Below are 16,885 nucleotides of genomic sequence, written 5' to 3'. Positions count from 1 at the left end.
TTTAGATTTAGATATGATTTATATCTCATTCAGTGTGACTGATAACTCTCTAATAGAGTCCTGCACGGGTTCGGGTACCTGCGGGTGACCCGCAAATTTTGCTCAAACGGGTGAAAAATATCCAACTGTGTCGGGTGCGGGTCGGGTCGGACACGGGGAAACACGGGTCTAAACCCGGGTTTAAAACAATCACATGCAAACGTAAAAATATATGCATATTTTTAGGAACACATCTACAAAAATATTCCTGTATTTCAAGTTGATCAAATAATTTAAAATCCACATGCCCACGCCCACGCGCCACCACGCCCTCCCAAGATCTATAACGTTACCTAGGCTACTACTTTCACTTTTAAAAATTCCTCATAACCGCGCGCGCGATCTGCTTGCAGTCGTCGAGATGCTGAGGAGTTGAAGAAAAGAATAGCTAGTGGAGATTGTAAAGTTGTCGACAATACGTCATCAAAAGGCAAGTCCAGTGTGTGGGAGAAATTTGGAGTTATCTGAAGAAAACAATATATTGTGAAAGGCTTTGCTGCATTTTCGTGTTGGATAGCCGCAAATGTGGAACTTCATCGCCGAGGAAGCACGCAGATAACTGTGGTAACCAACCAAGCAGTTCTATCGAACAGTATTTTTCAAATTTAACACTGTTCAGTATGTGTGGTGTGCAGGGCGTGTTTGAACCCAAAATTGTTAGATGTAGGCTAGACGAAATTGCGTGGCAGATAGTGTTGTAGCCGCGTCTGTTAGGCTACTCAGTTTTGTGGTAACGTTAGTTCTTCATGTACCAGCCTTTTGACAGTTTCGGCTGAAGTTGTCCTTGTGTTAATTGTCCTTATAACTTCTGTATGACCTGGCAATAAACATTTTTGTAATTGTGTCTATAATGTGATTGGCTAAACTGATTTTATTTCGGGTGCAGGTCGGGTGTCGGTTCTATTTTAAGCGGGTCGGGTGCGGATTTTAATTAGTGCAGTTGACGGATAACGGGTCGGATGCAGTTTGAAGCACTGCGGGTACGGGCAGGTGCGGATTTACAAAATCGGATCCGTGCCGGACTCTGCTCTCTAACTCTCTGTACAATAAGCTCTCATTTGTTAACATTAGTTAGTGTGTTAACTAACAATGAACAATATATTTGTACAATCTTTATTGGTGGAAGCGGGTTCTGATCATAGACGTACTCTAGCGGTCTCAGGCCATTGTTTGTAAAGGAGGTTGTGTGTGTGTGTCTGCAGAGCGCGCTGGACTCGAGCGTGTCGGGTCACCTAACCGTGGCGGACCGCTGTCTGGCCTGGCTCTCCTACATCCACCTGGTGGAGTTCGGCCGTCTCCCGCCCTCGCTGTATGACCCGGCCAGCTCCAGCCCGTCCAGGATGGTGTGCACAGACGCCTTGCTCATCCCCTGGAGCCCGGCTCGGGACGGCCACACACCTGACACCATCATCAGCCTGTTCACAGGTGACCCTGCCCACATCACACACACCTGGCACCATCATCAGCCTGTTCACAGGTGACCCTGCCCACATCACACACTCCTGACACCATCATCAGCCTGTTCACAGGTGACCCTGCCTACATCACACACACCTGACACCATCATCAGCCTGTTCACAGGTGACCCTGCCCACATCACACACACCTGACACCATCATCAGCCTGTTCACAGGTGACCCTGCCCACATCACACACTCCTGACACCATCATCAGCCTGTTCACAGGTGACCCTGCCCACATCACACACTCCTGACACCATCATCAGCCTGTTCACAGGTGACCCTGCCCACATCACACACTCCTGACACCATCATCAGCCTGTTCACAGGTGACCCTGCCCACATCACACACACCTGACACCATCATCAGCCTGTTCACAGGTGACCCTGCCCACATCACACACTCCTGACACCATCATCAGTCTGTTCACAGGTGACCCTGCCCACATCACACACACCTGACACCATCATCAGCCTGTTCACAGGTGACCCTGCCCACATCACACACCATAATCCAGTGCATGTGAACTGCTTGACCTCATGTCAGTGTCTCATTGATCATAAGATCATTGACGTGATCTGTTATAATATATATCGGCTTCCAAATATACAGAATTATCGGTATCTGACAGTATATCAGTTATGGGCTTCCGAATATACAGAATTATTGGTATCGGACAATATATCACTTATCGGCTTCCAAATTTACAGAATTATTGGTATCGGCCAATATATCAGTTATCGGCTTCCGAATATACAGAATTATCGGTATCTGACAGTATATCAGTTATCGGCTTCCAAATATACAGAATTATTGGTATCTGACAGTATATCAGTTATCGGCTTCCGAATATACAGAATTATCGGTATCGGCCAATATATCAGTTATCGGCTCCCAAATATACAGAATTATCGGTATCTGACAGTATACCAGTTATCGGCTTCCCGGCTTCCAAATATACAGAATTATTGGTATCGGCCAATATATCAGTTATCGGCTTCCGAAAATACAGAATTATCGGTATCGGCCAATTTATCAGTTATCGGCTTCCAAATATACCGAATTATCGGTATCGGCCAATATATCAGTTATCGGCTTCCGAATATACAGAATTATTGGTATCGGACAATATATCAGTTATCAGCTTCCAAATATAAAGAATTATTGGTATCGGCAAATATATCAGTTATCGGCGTCCGACTATAAAGAATTATTGGTATCGGCCAATATATCAGTTATCGGCTTCCAAATATACAGAATTATTGGTATCGGCCAATATATCAGTTATCGGCTTCCAAATATAAAGAATTATTGGTATCGGTCAATATATCAGTTATCGGCTTCCAAATATACAGAATTATTGGTATCGGCCAATATATCAGTTATCGGCTTCCAAATATAACGAATTATCGGTATCGGCCAATATATCAGTTATCGGCTTCCAAATATACAGAATTATCGGTATCGGCCAATATATCAGTTATCGGCTTCCAAATATAACGAATTATCGGTATCGGCCAATATATCAGTTATCGGCTTCCAAATATAAAGAATTATTGGTATCGGACAATATATCAGTTATCGGCTTCTAAATATACAGAATATACAGAATTATCGGTATCGGCCAATATATCAGTTATTGGCTTCCAAATATACAGAATTATCGGTATCGGACAATATCAGTTATCGGCTTCCAAATAAACAGAATTATCGGTATCGGCCAATATATCAGTTATTGGCTTCCAAATATACAGAATTATCGGTATCGGACAATATCAGTTATCGGCTTCCAAATAAACAGAATTATTGGTATCGGACAATATATCAGTTATCGGCTTCCAAATATACCGAATTATCTGGTATCGGCCAATTTTTCAGTTATCGACTTCCAAATATAAAGAATTATTGGTATCGGACAATATATCAGTTATCGGCTTCTAAATATACAGAATATACCGAATTATCGGTATCTGCCAATGTATCAGTTATTGGCTTCCAAATATACAGAATTATCGGTATCGGCCAATATATCAGTTATCGGCTTCCAAATATACAGAATTATCGGTATCGGCCAATATATCAGTTATCGGCTTCTAAATATACAGAATTATCGGTATCGGACAATAGATCAGTTATCGGCTTCTAAATATACAGAATTATCGGTATCGGCCAATATATCAGTTATCGGCTTCTAGGCTTGTTGCGATAGTCGGTGTTACCGGTGATACACGGTGTTTAACCCACCTACCGGTCATAGCACTTGACCACCGGCACCGTCCCCATCGTGTTGAAGTTTTAGCCTATAGCAATAAAGCACTTAATTCAGTTAGTGACTACGTGCCTTCGTAATTTAGCGTAAGCGGAACGAGCGCCGCAGTAAAGCAGCAGGTGTCCGATTTCATTTATCATTTGAGGAGAGTGAGGCGAGCTAACTGGCAAAGGATGGCGGAAGATCTGGTTTCAAAGCGAAATGCAAAAGCACCTATTTGGAAATATTTTGGATTCAAACCAAATGCCAACAGGGAACCTGAAAACCTTAACGAGGCAACCTGTAAACTTTGCCTGATGAAAGTGGCAGCATCCGGAGGTAACACTTCGAATTTACACGCACATCTTTTAACAGCTTAACGTGAGTTTAATTTTTATATTCGTTTTTTTTTTGCACTTAAGTGTCCAGTGATTATTCGGGTAGGCTACCTTATTTAACGAAGTTTTGGATGTTCGTTCGTTTCATATTCGATGGTTGTGCGGTGTTTTTTGTTTTTTTTCTGAAAAAGGCAGGCACTTTATTTAACGAATAGTGAATTTTTTTATATAATTTCTTGTTTGATACTTGCACGATGTGTGCAGTGGTTCGTTTTGTTAATAAATGCACTTTAAAGGTGTTTCATAAGTGCTTTTGTTTAGTTTTTGCATGGTGTGTCAAGTTATTATTCATTTTGCAATAAAGATGTGTGTAATACAAGCGAGTTTCTTATTGTTTTGTGTATTTTTATTAAGAATAAAATAAATTAACCCATGATTAATTCAAACAAATGCTACTGAATTGCCGCTAATTAAAGTGAAAGTAAATTGAGACGTGTGCACGTCCGCATTTTCGGCCACCCGAAATCCCCGACACGCATTACCGTTTTTTTTACACGTCGATTAACCGGTGGAAAAAATCCGTCACCGCAACATCCCTATCGGCTTCTAAATATACAGAATTATCGGTATCGGCCAATATATCAGTTATCGGCTTCCAAATAAATAATGTGTGTGTGTGTCCTGTAGATGCTGTGAGCCGCTGCACAGATGAGCGCTTGTCCTCCAGTGAGCAGATTCAGGCCTGTTTCCCCCTTCACTCAAACCTCATTCACCTGTACCGGCGGCTGGACAGGTACAGCACTGCTCCCATCACGAGGCTTCTGAAGTCTGTGCTGTCACTGATGCCATATGCTTTCAGGTGTGCGGAGGCGGTGTCTCTGTGTGAGCGTCTGCTGGTGGAGTGCCCGCTCTACTGCCCCCTGCTGGAGCTCACCGGTGACCTGCTGGTGTGCTCGGGACACGCGGAGAGAGCCGAGGCCCTGTGGACAGGCGCTCATCAGGACCGCGCCGGCAGCGCTCGCGTATTCCTCCAGCTCAGCCGGTGTCTGCACTCTCAGGTGAGATGACAGACTCTGATCAGAGCTGAAACACAGTGCAGGTGTCCTGATGCTCATCTCTGTGAGTTTGTGTGTGTGTGCAGGGGAAATGCAGTGCTCTGGAAGAGCTCTTTGACAAGTTCATGCGCTCTTTCTGTGAATCTGTACCAGATCAGCTGAAGCCTCTAGATGTGCTACGGTAATGTCCTCACCGACACCACAGTCTGCAATGTGTGCTAGCATGAGCAGGGTTCCCTCTGTCACAGGATTATCCACGTCTGGGACAGGCAGCAGATCCTTCTAGTTGTTCTCCAGGGCTCGACAGTAAGGCCTGTCTGATGTCCCGGGGCCGTATGAAGGACACTCGGGGCCAGTGCTGCATTATTACAAAAGATTATCATTTTAAACACTCAAGAGATTTCAAACCATTCAGGCCTAAGAGAAAATAGCACACGAGTACCACATTTATAAGTAAATGATTAAAAAAAAAAAAGCTTATCCTGTAGTCACAAGCAGGGTTGGGAATGGAAAATCAATTCCAATTCTGGGATCGGATACTTGTTATAAAATTACAATTTCTATTCCTCTTATCGATTCCTTTGTGAGCATTTCAATATGACTTTAAACCATTCAAGCGCGAGACGACTCTGTTTTCTGTTGTTCACAGATGTGTATCAGTATATTGGATCTGTGCAGATCTTAAAGTGACAGCAGCCTAATATTCCTGCCGTCTCTATAATAACACTAATCAAACAAAGACAAAGAGAAAATCCACTCGTTCTTGACTGAATAACTTTTATAACTATATTTGTAATATATATTTTATTTATAATGTGCATTGATATTTTACATTTGATTCCAGTTTATGTTCAAATACCTGAAAATCTTAAACTTTATTTTAATCGCATATGTTTTCAGTTTTATCTATTCGTTGCGATTGCTAATGATTTTTTTGTTCTTTTTAAATGAGTGTTTACTTGTCTTTAATAATGCTTGAAATGTTAGGCTAGTTGTTTTTCTATGGTATTTTTAAACCACAGGCAAACGTTCCTGTAAGTGTTCTTTAGCCTGTTGATTTCTGTTCATGATAATCAGCTACAATAGTGTTTTGTAAAAAGACTAAATGAATATCAAATTTTTAAAAAAAAATGTTTTACCTTATTGGAATCGATAAGCAGAATCGCTCAAATTCAAACGATAACCAACCCTAGTGACAAGTGACCGGAGAAACCATGGAAATTCAGAAGAAATGTTTCAAATCTGGTTTGGTTGTTTTCTCTGACAGGTGATGCCATGTTTCCTGTGTCTTACTGCCTTTTCTATGTGCAGTATTTGTTTCAAGATCTGATGTTTGTGATTTCAGCCATGTTCTTGGTGTTGAAACTCAAGATTTGCTGAAAGCTCCAACCCTCAGAGATGATGTTGAGCATGAGATGGAGTACCTGCACCTCCTTCATTGGTGCGTCCCGCTGCTGCCCGCCTCGCTCTGCTCTCCACATGCTTCCCTTCTCTCCACACACACACGCCTCGCTCTGCTCTCCACACACACTTCCCTTCTCTCCACACACACACGCCTCGCTCTGCTCTCCACACACACTTCCCTTCTCTCCACACACACACGCCTCGCTCTGCTCTCCACACACACTTCCCTTCTCTCCACACACACACGCCTCGCTCTGCTCTCCACATGCTTCCCTTCTCTCCACACACACACGCCTCGCTCTGCTCTCCACACACACTTCCCTTCTCTCCACACACACACGCCTCGCTCTGCTCTCCACATGCTTCCCTTCTCTCCACACACACACGCCTCGCTCTGCTCTCCACACACACTTCCCTTCTCTCCACACACACACGCCTCGCTCTGCTCTCCACACACACTTCCCTTCTCTCCACACACACACGCCTCGCTCTGCTCTCCACACACACTTCCCTTCTCTCCACACACTCGCCTCGCTCTGCTCTCCACACACTTCCCATCTCTCCACACACTCGCCTTGCTCTGCTCTCCACACACTTACCCTTCTCTCCACACACACGCCTCACTCTGCTCTCCACACACTTACCCTTCTCACCCCGACTCTTGCGTTTCCACAGCTTCTGGCAGTCTACCTTTGGCAGTGCGAGAGAGGCCATTGATGCGTTCGAGAAGGCTTTGGGAACCATTACAAAGTTGGAGTTAATTCACACGCTCTGGCTAGAGTAAGTAAACTATATAGTTTGTTAAACCTAATTCATGATTGGTTGACTGCCAAATTAAAATATCAAACGGAACGATAAAATATCGTTATTAATAGGTTAATGGTCATTTCAAATAAGCGTTTCTGTTCATAACGATTGAACTTGATTTCTTATTCAGTTTTGTTTGTTCCTGTTAAAGTTAATTTCGAGCCTTTCTTAGCAGTATTGGCCAAATTTCCATGTCAGTGCTGTTATCAGCTTCCAAATATACAGAATTATCGGTATCGGACAATATATCAGTTATCAGCTTCCAAATATACAGAATTATCGGTATCGGACAATATATCAGTTATCAGCTTCCAAATATACAGAATTATTGGTATCGGCCAATATATCAGTTATCGGCTTCCAAATATAAAGAATTATCGGTATCGGCCAATACATCAGTCATCGGCTTCCAAATATAAAGAATTATCGGTATCGGCCAATATATCAGTTATCGGCTTCCAAATATAAAGAATTATCGGTATCGGCCAATACATCAGTCATCGGCTTCCAAATATAAAGAATTATCGGTATCGGCCAATACATCAGTTATCGGCTTCCAAATATAAAGAATTATCGGTATCGGACAATATATCAGTTATCAGCTTCCAAATATACAGAATTATTGGTATCGGCCAATATATCAGTTATCGGCTTCCAAATATAAAGAATTATCGGTATCGGCCAATACATCAGTCATCGGCTTCCAAATATAAAGAATTATCGGTATCGGCCAATACATCAGTCATCGGCTTCCAAATATAAAGAATTATCGGTATCGGCCAATATATCAGTTATCGGCTTCCAAATATAAAGAATTATCGGTATCGGCCAATACATCAGTCATCGGCTTCCAAATATAAAGAATTATCGGTATCGGCCAATACATCAGTTATCGGCTTCCAAATATAAAGAATTATCGGTATCGGCCAATACATCAGTCATCGGCTTCCAAATATAAAGAATTATCGGTATCGGCCAATATATCAGTTATCGGCTTCCAAATATAAAGAATTATCGGTATCGGCCAATACATCAGTCATCGGCTTCCAAATATAAAGAATTATCGGTATCGGCCAATATATCAGTTATCGGCTTCCAAATATAAAGAATTATCGGTATCGGCCAATACATCAGTCATCGGCTTCCAAATATAAAGAATTATCGGTATCGGCCAATACATCAGTTATCGGCTTCCAAATATAAAGAATTATCGGTATCGGCCAATACATCAGTCATCGGCTTCCAAATATAAAGAATTATCGGTATCGGCCAATATATCAGTCATCGGCTTCCAAATATAAAGAATTATCGGTATCGGCCAATATATCAGTTATCGGCTTCCAAATATAAAGAATTATCGGTATCGGCCAATATATCAGTTATCGGCTTCCAAATATAAAGAATTATCGGTATCGGCCATTGCATCCCTTCGTGAAACCCTTTTCAGAGATTTGTTTCTCAGTGCAGACAGTGGTGTGTTCCCTCTGGTAACGCCTGTCCTCTCTCGTCAGCTATCTGTCCTTCTCCAGCTGTAAGATGCTGGGTGAGCAGCCGAGTGTCCGTGAGCTGAAGATGTTCACGGGTCTGGTGCACCGCTGTCTGGAGACTGTGCCCACCAGACTCACCCTGCCCTTCAGCTCCTCGCAGTACTGGAGCAGCTTCAGCTTCCACAACCAGGTACGCCACTGGAAGCTTCACACCAGTCAATGCCAAGCCTCTTAAGGGTGCAAATGGTTTTTATTGCTGTCAGACAGGGTAGATGGTAGTGTGTTTGTATTTTGTGCTGTGTGCATTGCAGGTCATATCCTTCTGTTTGGGATGTTTCCCTCAATCCCAACATTCCCTTCTCCTGGAAAGATTTCAGCATATCATGCCAACCAATACTGAACTGGCCATAAGGTAATCAGACGACTTGCTTGGATTTATTCTGATGGTTTCTGACCTGAAGCTTGTGAAAAGTTCCAGTATTTCCCATTATATACGCGTGTATCGTTCCCTCAGATACCATTACTAGTTTTAGTTTTAATCATCTGTATGGTGTAAATATGTCTACGGTTAGGGTTACCCTAACCCTTCACTGAAGTGTTAAACTCTGTCTTCTCTGTAATAGGGAACTGTTTTATTCTTTAAATTAGCCAATAGGCGTCACTGGATACAAGCCACAGCTTCTGAAGGCTCTTTAATGTCCTGGAGTTTAGTGTTAATTGTCCTTGTGTAGGTTGCTGCAGCAGGAATGGCAGGATGGCAATGTTGAACATTTTAAATTGCAAAGCAGAATGTTGTGCAGTAGCGTCCCAACCTGTCTGGCCTTCTGGAAAATGTAAGTTCACGAGCTCCAAATACATCTAGCTACAATGCTTCTGTGTGTCCTAATGAGATGATATTCTAAAGTGTTCGGTGTAGTTCCACCTCTCTAGCGTAGCTTGTTTTGATAAAGACATGCTGTCATTTGTAAAATTTTCAATCAAATTGAGACTTTCCCTCCACCTTATATATTCCATATGTACAGGTAAAGACCCATGAGGTCACATGATATGAATTCTCCTTAAGACACACCCCCTGTTCCTGCGAGTGTAAGCGTTCACACGTGGCTGGCTCCCTAATAGCATACGATTGGTGGTTTGAATCGCACCCTCGCTGTTAGCTTGGTCTTCACTGTGTCTCGCATTGCCAACTGAAGATGAGCTTGACAGGTTCACAAGCCTCAGCTGAGTTGACCTAGCGAGGTTATTAGCAGAGCCGGCAGTGCAATGATATCCCAGTGCTCTGATATCCCAATGTTCTGATATCCCAGTGCTCTGATATCCCAATGCCTGAGAATCCTTGCTCCTGGTTTAATGATTAGACAGAGGCTCATAACTAATAAACAAATCTGAACTGTTGTTTTAAAGTCCCCCTGTAGTCAATAATTGTATCCTTTAAAACTCATCTTTGATCACCAAAATTAAAATTTAAAGTTTTTTCTTCACGCCTTAAAATATTTTGACTGTAACTCGACACCCTTGCCTCATTTAGTATGCGCGGTTCTATGAATCTGCAAATGAGCCCCGCCAATGAGCCCCGTGTTCCCGTCAGAAACACCAGCGATTTCAAAGCGTGTTTTTGAGACTGTCTTTGGTTCACTGCAGTTTTAAGGAGGAAATACTCAGCAATGCTGTCGACTTATGAACTTACACATGGTTAAAGTAAGATCATATGCTGTAACTGACTAGCCTGGGAAAACCCAGACAACTTCCGGCTCTACAGTAGTCTGGCAAAGAGCCCATTCAAGCCCATTTCAAATCCGTCAAAATCGCAGCACCAATCAGAAACGTTGAGGCGGGCTTTACACGATGACGATCGCTCTGATTAGTTTTAGGTCTATCCAATCGCGCCCAGAGGCATTTGAGCGACGTCCGTTGGTGAAGCGCACAAATGCATTATTATATTCAAATTGCAAACACATGAGGACAGTCTCCATGAAAGACCCACTGGCAGATGAACGTGCTGCTACACTTCTCTCCGAAACGGTAGGAAATTTAATTAGATTTAATAGAGGATTTTAACTGTGACACGATGATTGACAGGGCAGTTTACGTGACAGGACGCACGCGACAGATCCGTCCGATAAAGATGACGAAGTAGTATGTCCAAAAGCTTGCCTACTTTTTTGCTACACATTCAAAAGTAAATACCTTTTCTTCACAAAAAGAGTACATACTTTTATGGCGTAGTGTAACTTAGGGACGCAGCATATGTCTTTACACGATGATGATCGCTCTGATTGGTTTTAGGTTTATCCACTTGCGCCCAGAGGCATTTGAGCGACGTCCGTTGGTGACGCCCCTTTGGAAATGAGTTATTAATGAAGCTTTGCCAGACCATAACTCAGTTACTACTGAGAATGGTCTGGTTTTAACCAGGCTAGTCGACTTATGAATTTACACATGGTTTGTCGTAAAGCATATTAAAAACACCACATAGACACATAAACAAAAGGGGGATTTTAAAATGTCAATACTGTTTTCCCTTCCTCTTCTGGAGAAGCGGGTGTCAGAAACGGGAAGTTATGGAGCGCTTTGGGTTGCTAAATAACCCAGGGTGTCTCTGCTCTTCTGAAACTGGCTCCAGCTGTATTGGTGTTGGTATGAACCATAGACTGTAAAAAATATGGACAAAGTGTCTGTGACGTCACCCATAGACTTCTGAAGAATGGTTTTGAGGCCGTTTATGGGGGGTATGGGCGGCGCCATATTTCAATACAAATGTTCAGAAAGGATAACTTACAGGTATGATGTGTTGTGTCAGATCATGGCCGAGACGTCAAATTTCAGGAATTCCACTCGGCACAGCCTATGCTCGTTGTCAGCTGTCAATCAAGCTGTCAATCAAGCCCTTATTTGTCATACATTTTATATCTAAATACGATCTAAACTAACGAGTTAGAAAAAAATGCACCCCCCTCACAGTTGTCAGGCACTCGGAACCTATCGAAAAATACAATAAAAGTCCATGGGACCAACCTGTAAAAACATGAATTTATGCTGTGAAAACGGACATTTTAACATGGGGGTGTATGGACATTTGCTCCCTTTTGGGACCTGCCCCTAGCGGATTTTCGATGTATTGCAGTTTTTCGCACTTCCGGGTAGGCTTCATTTTTCAGATTAGAATGTTGCCGCTTGGTATGAACAGGCCTTTGATAACCCTGAGGTTCTGAACCTGTACTGGTTTGGGATGACATGAGCTTCATGGCTCCCTTTGGTCCGCTGAGGAGATCACACTTTCACATCTCTTGCCTGGTTCTGACTGGAATCCCGTGATATGCAGAAGCAATGCTGCATGATTTAAGTTTCATACATGGATGGGGTTTGACCGTTTTCAGGGTTCCCCATCCCCAAAATCCCAGTTTACCCCTGCCTTCACCCATTACTGGAGATCAGGGTGCTGAACACTACCTCACCCCTGAGATGCAAGATGTAGACCGCCTCAAGGCAGCGAGGGCTAGCCGTTACCCACTGCCACTGGCTGGCGTCTTTCACACTCGTACTGTAGAGTTCTGGGGTCTCTCTGAGGGAGATCTGCATGCCACTGGTCTGCCACTTCACCAGGGTCTCACTTTAACTGGGAGTCTCAAAGGCTGGATGTTTATCTAATGAGACCAGCGAGATTCTAATGAATACCTAATGAATTCCCCTCAGTAATGCAGTGAAGCCGCACGCAGTGGAGTCAGCGAGAGAGGTTTCTGTCTGTACTCGAGAACCCGATCCCCAGCCCCAGTCCTGTGCGAGATCAGTCTCGGGGTCGTAGGGTCACGGGGTCGTAGGGTGTTCCTGTACATATGGAGTATGTAACGCTGTACGAGTCTCAGCGTAGTGTTGAGTTCTGCTTGAACTGACCCAGGGTCAGACACATCTGCATGAGTGACATATGCTGACTGGACAGAACTGAGCTGTAGTGTTTGACGTCCTCTGTCGATATATTTCTTGCCAGAGCTATTGCGGTTGAGAAGGAGCAAAGGCAACGAGCAGAGGTGAGTGAGAGGTCAGAGGTCAGGTCATTCCTCACACAGTGACCGATGTCTGTGGCGCTTTGATCAATCTATTGTTCTTTCTGCAGGGTATGCTCAGTGCACGAATATATGTAAGAGTTTAAAGGCATACCTGTGACAGACAAGCGGAGTGTGTGCATGTGTGTGTGTGTTGTAAACTGACTGTGTTTGTGCTGTGATCGGCACGTTTGCAGGTCCGACGGCTCTATCAGCAGGCGCTCCAGAAACTGCCCCTGTGTGCTGCTCTCTGGAAAGATGTAAACACACACTCACACACACACACAGACACACTCACACGTGTGTTTCTCTGACGCGTCCCTCACCCCTCTCTCTCTCTCTCTCTCTCTCTCTCTCTGCAGTGTTTGCTCTTCGAGGCGGCAGAAGGAGGTAAAACTGACACACTGAAAAAAATAATTGACAAGTGCCAAGAGGTGGGAGTGAGTCTAAGTGAGCCGCTAGGGTTAGAGCCGAGCCACAGCGAGTGACACCAACACCACACTAGACCAGCCAGACCCCCCCCCCACACACACACACACACACACACACACACACACACGCTCAGACTCACACTCAGTGTTACGAGCAGAGTCAGTCGACACACTGTGAGCTGCCAATAATCCAGTATTTGGGCCTCTTTTGACATCACGGACGTAAGTATAACTTTGTTGACGATGTTCCATTTGTACACTAACACTTTTAATTTGACTTTTATTTTTCTTTAACGTTGCGTCATAGTTGTTGACGGACTGTGACTGTGTTTAAGGGGGCTTGCCTCCTTCCTCTCGATATACTTCAGTTTGTTTCTTCTCATGGTGTCTCGGCCATGTCTCGTGAAGAGTATGAACTCGCTGGAGAGTTTAAGGGCTCCACAACAAGTGTTTTTTTCTTTTTCTTTTGTTTTTTGTTGTTGTTTTTCTCCTCCCTCTCCAACCATGGATTAAATGGCTGTTATTGGAAGTATTGTGTTTGGCTGGCCAGTGTCGGTGTATTGATGACACTTCTCCACAGACTGCCAAACCTCTCCGACTCTCAGCATGTCTGTAGTCATGGACTGCGCCAAAAGACCTCATTCAACTGTTCATGTAATACTGTTTCTTCACCAATTAAACAATCCATGTTTGTATGTGTTTGTGCGTGTGTGTGTGTATATATGCACACACACACGCACGTTGATTAACGTATTCTGCAGGAATGATAATCTTACACCTGTTTTTTTCTTTCAATTTATAATTGAACAATGTTTCTATTAAATTATTTTGTACAGAAATACAGTGTTGTGTGTTTATTGAGTGTGATGTCGGCAATAAAGCCTTTTCATACAGCCGGCACAGTTACATGAACACAATACACGGGTTTTACTGATGTGTGCTTTCAGAGAACATATGGACAGATGACATGTATCCCTTTACGAAAGATATAACAATGCATGCACAAGTCACCTTTATGTATATAGCGCTTTATACAATACAGATTGCTTCAAAACAGCTGATAATAGGAAAATGCAACAAAGTTTATTTCCACAAGAAAATAGCGTCACAGTCCAGCTTAAAGGGGTGGTAATGCCCTTCTCACAAGATGTTAAATAAGTCTCTGATGTCCCCAGAGTGTGTGTGTGTGTGATGTTTTAGCTCTAAATACCCCACAGATATTAATATAGCATGTTAAAATCGTCACTTTTTGAGGGTGAGCAAAAACGCAGTTTTGTGTCTGTTCCTTTAAATGCAAATGAGCTGCTGCTCCCGGCACAGGGGGCGGAGCTTCAACAGCTTGCACTCACACACACATGCACTGGAAACTTAAAGAACAAACCGGAGTCAGACAATGATGGAGAGACTCGAGAAGTGACATGTAGACAACATTTCTGAATGGTTGTTGAATTTTAGTTGAAAAATAAGTAAACCATAATAATACACATAATTTGTTGATTATAGCATTAAAATATATACAGGCACATGGAAGGTAAAGCACATATCGCTAAAAAATATTGCACAGAATGTGTGTATTGTATAGTGTGTATCCCACTGCAACAAAAACACATATTATTACATCTAATGATGTGAGAGCATAATTGTGAGCAGAGGTGAGACTTGCTGTCGAGGTCTCGCTACAGGGAATAGAGTTTCCTATCCGAGGATGAAATGCTCTACACCCGAGTGAGAGTCCAGAGGAAAGAGTCATGAGGACAGAGAAGTTTCAGAAGAACAGTCTCAGAACAATAGAGTTATGTAACCTGCAAGTGTTTTGTGTTTGATATCTGTGATTGGCCGCTTCAGAACACATACGTTACGCAGTGCACTTACTGACCAACAAACCTGTTCCTGTAGCAGTGGAGGAAAGTACTGGAGGAAATGTAATTGGTTACTGTATTTAAGTATCTTTTTGGCTACTTGAATATCAACTATATTAGCATGTTTTACTCTCTACTTTCCTACATTTTTGAATAAGTAAATGTACTTTTTACTCCAATATATTTGTGAGAGTGATGCAATTACACATTACATTCTGCACGGCATTCACTTTCCCTGCAGCAGTTTATAGTTTATCACTGCTATAAAGAAGCGGTATCGCCCTCTACAGGGCAGTGAAGGAACTATATCTGTGCTTCGCCTTTACTCACACACACCTGTCCACAAGCCTACTTTACATGCAGGAGAGTGCATTAACAGGTAGTTGTGAATCACAGGTGTTTGATTTAGGAGATGAGGTCATGATGAGGCCAAAACCAGCACATCCAGTGCAAGTAGACTTTGATTATTTATTTGTACTATATTGATGAGAGCTTTTTGAAGGATATTGGTTTACTGATGGCCTTATGGAGCTGAACTGAGACTCGAGAGTTTGTAGACGTTTAAGAGGCTGTTGTGCTGACCTCTATTTATTGCAATATTTAGGTGTTCGGTTTTATTTAGATTTTAGAAAATAAACATGATTTCTTATATTACAAATGTTCTTATTTTCACTGGCATGTCTCTTAGGTGTCGAGGACTAGTTCGTATATGAGCCTATGCTCAGTATGAGTAAAATACTTAAGGACTGTTAAAAGCAGATTCTCTAAGACTCGAGTAATTTGTACAGTAAGGTATCAGTACTTTTACTCCAGTATGGTTTTCAGGCACTCTTTACACCTCTGTCCTGTAGATATGTTGTGTCTTGAACGTCTCTGTGCTGTTTGGCTCAGGTACTCTGGGTCGTGTCTACACCGCTGTGTTTGTGCAGGAGGTTACGCTCCATGTCTTCCTGTGCCGGGTGGAGCTTCCTCTACGGTGGAGGAGGTTAAAAGATTAATCACACTAGACTTCACATCTCCTGCCTTTCAGGATCATCTGTCTTATTTAGCAAAAGCATGAGAACTGTGTGATGTTTGTAAGTAGGACATGTTCCTGAATCCATGTTGGTCCTGGGACAACATTCCTATCAACCAATCACATATTAGAGTTCTGTTTGTAGGGTTACCTAGTCTCCTCAAACCATAATTTCCATCAGATTTTAGGGGAAGGTAATGGTTAGGGACAGGGTCATGACCAGGGGTTACTCATTACAACATGCAATACGTAATCAGATTACTTTTTGATATAACAAGTAACACATTACAAGTAATGTGCAATACTTTATTTAGATTGATTTCTGATGTACCATTAAACTCATTCCACTCAGTAAGTGAGTCTGACTCTCTCTGTTCTCACCATCATATTGTACGAGGACCCACTTTCCCAAAACCAAAACCGGCTCCTTTTATGACTCAACTTTGTCTTGGAAGTCATATTTGGACTGAAGCATCCACAGGGAAGACTCAGGAGAGTGGGACACTTCTCTGGTGTGGATATGGAGAGGTTTGGTCGATGTCAGCTTAAGGAGAAAAGAAGAGTAAATTCTGCTAAAACATGAAACTCATCCATGGAGCAACACAGCACACAGATCGATCAGCCAGGTTTCTCAGGGCACTGCTCCATTCTAATATTGTTCATGTTCTATTGCGATATCTGAGGTGAAGTGGATGATCCTG

General features: G+C 42.8%; 1 protein-coding gene and 1 long non-coding RNA gene across 4 annotated transcripts in view; one reads left to right on the top strand and one right to left on the bottom strand.

The window, feature by feature from the left end:
• Window positions 1-14,153, top strand: part of zfc3h1 (zinc finger C3H1-type containing) — a 42,221-nt gene extending 28,068 nt beyond the window's left edge. For 2 of the 3 annotated variants that reach the window (XM_082159627.1, XM_082159628.1), the window contains exons 24-35: window positions 1,242-1,464; window positions 4,774-4,879; window positions 4,946-5,144; window positions 5,228-5,322; window positions 6,487-6,582; window positions 7,221-7,325; window positions 8,864-9,029; window positions 9,151-9,251; window positions 9,571-9,672; window positions 12,825-12,864; window positions 13,077-13,139; window positions 13,242-14,153. In XM_082159627.1, coding sequence (XP_082015753.1) covers window positions 1,242-1,464; window positions 4,774-4,879; window positions 4,946-5,144; window positions 5,228-5,322; window positions 6,487-6,582; window positions 7,221-7,325; window positions 8,864-9,029; window positions 9,151-9,251; window positions 9,571-9,672; window positions 12,825-12,864; window positions 13,077-13,139; window positions 13,242-13,367 — 1,422 coding nt within the window. In that variant the 3' untranslated portion in view covers window positions 13,368-14,153. Of the gene's footprint in view, window positions 1-1,241; window positions 1,465-4,773; window positions 4,880-4,945; window positions 5,145-5,227; window positions 5,323-6,486; window positions 6,583-7,220; window positions 7,326-8,863; window positions 9,030-9,150; window positions 9,252-9,570; window positions 10,711-11,125; window positions 13,140-13,241 lie in introns of all 3 variants that reach the window. The other variant, XR_014202686.1, reaches the window with a different exon arrangement.
• On the bottom strand, window positions 6,275-7,261 carry LOC309490640. Its single transcript, XR_014202800.1, has 2 exons — window positions 7,141-7,261; window positions 6,275-6,623 (listed from the first exon to the last, which is right to left on the bottom strand). It is a non-coding gene; the product is annotated as an uncharacterized lncRNA (long non-coding RNA).
• Window positions 14,154-16,885: the final 2,732 nt, after the last annotated feature.

This window comes from Leuciscus leuciscus (genome assembly GCF_965113295.1).
Source record: "Leuciscus leuciscus genome assembly, chromosome: 25".
NCBI classification, from domain to species: domain Eukaryota; kingdom Metazoa; phylum Chordata; class Actinopteri; order Cypriniformes; family Leuciscidae; genus Leuciscus; species Leuciscus leuciscus.
Note: the sequence above shows the minus strand (reverse complement) of the source record. Positions and strands in the feature narration are given on the sequence as shown.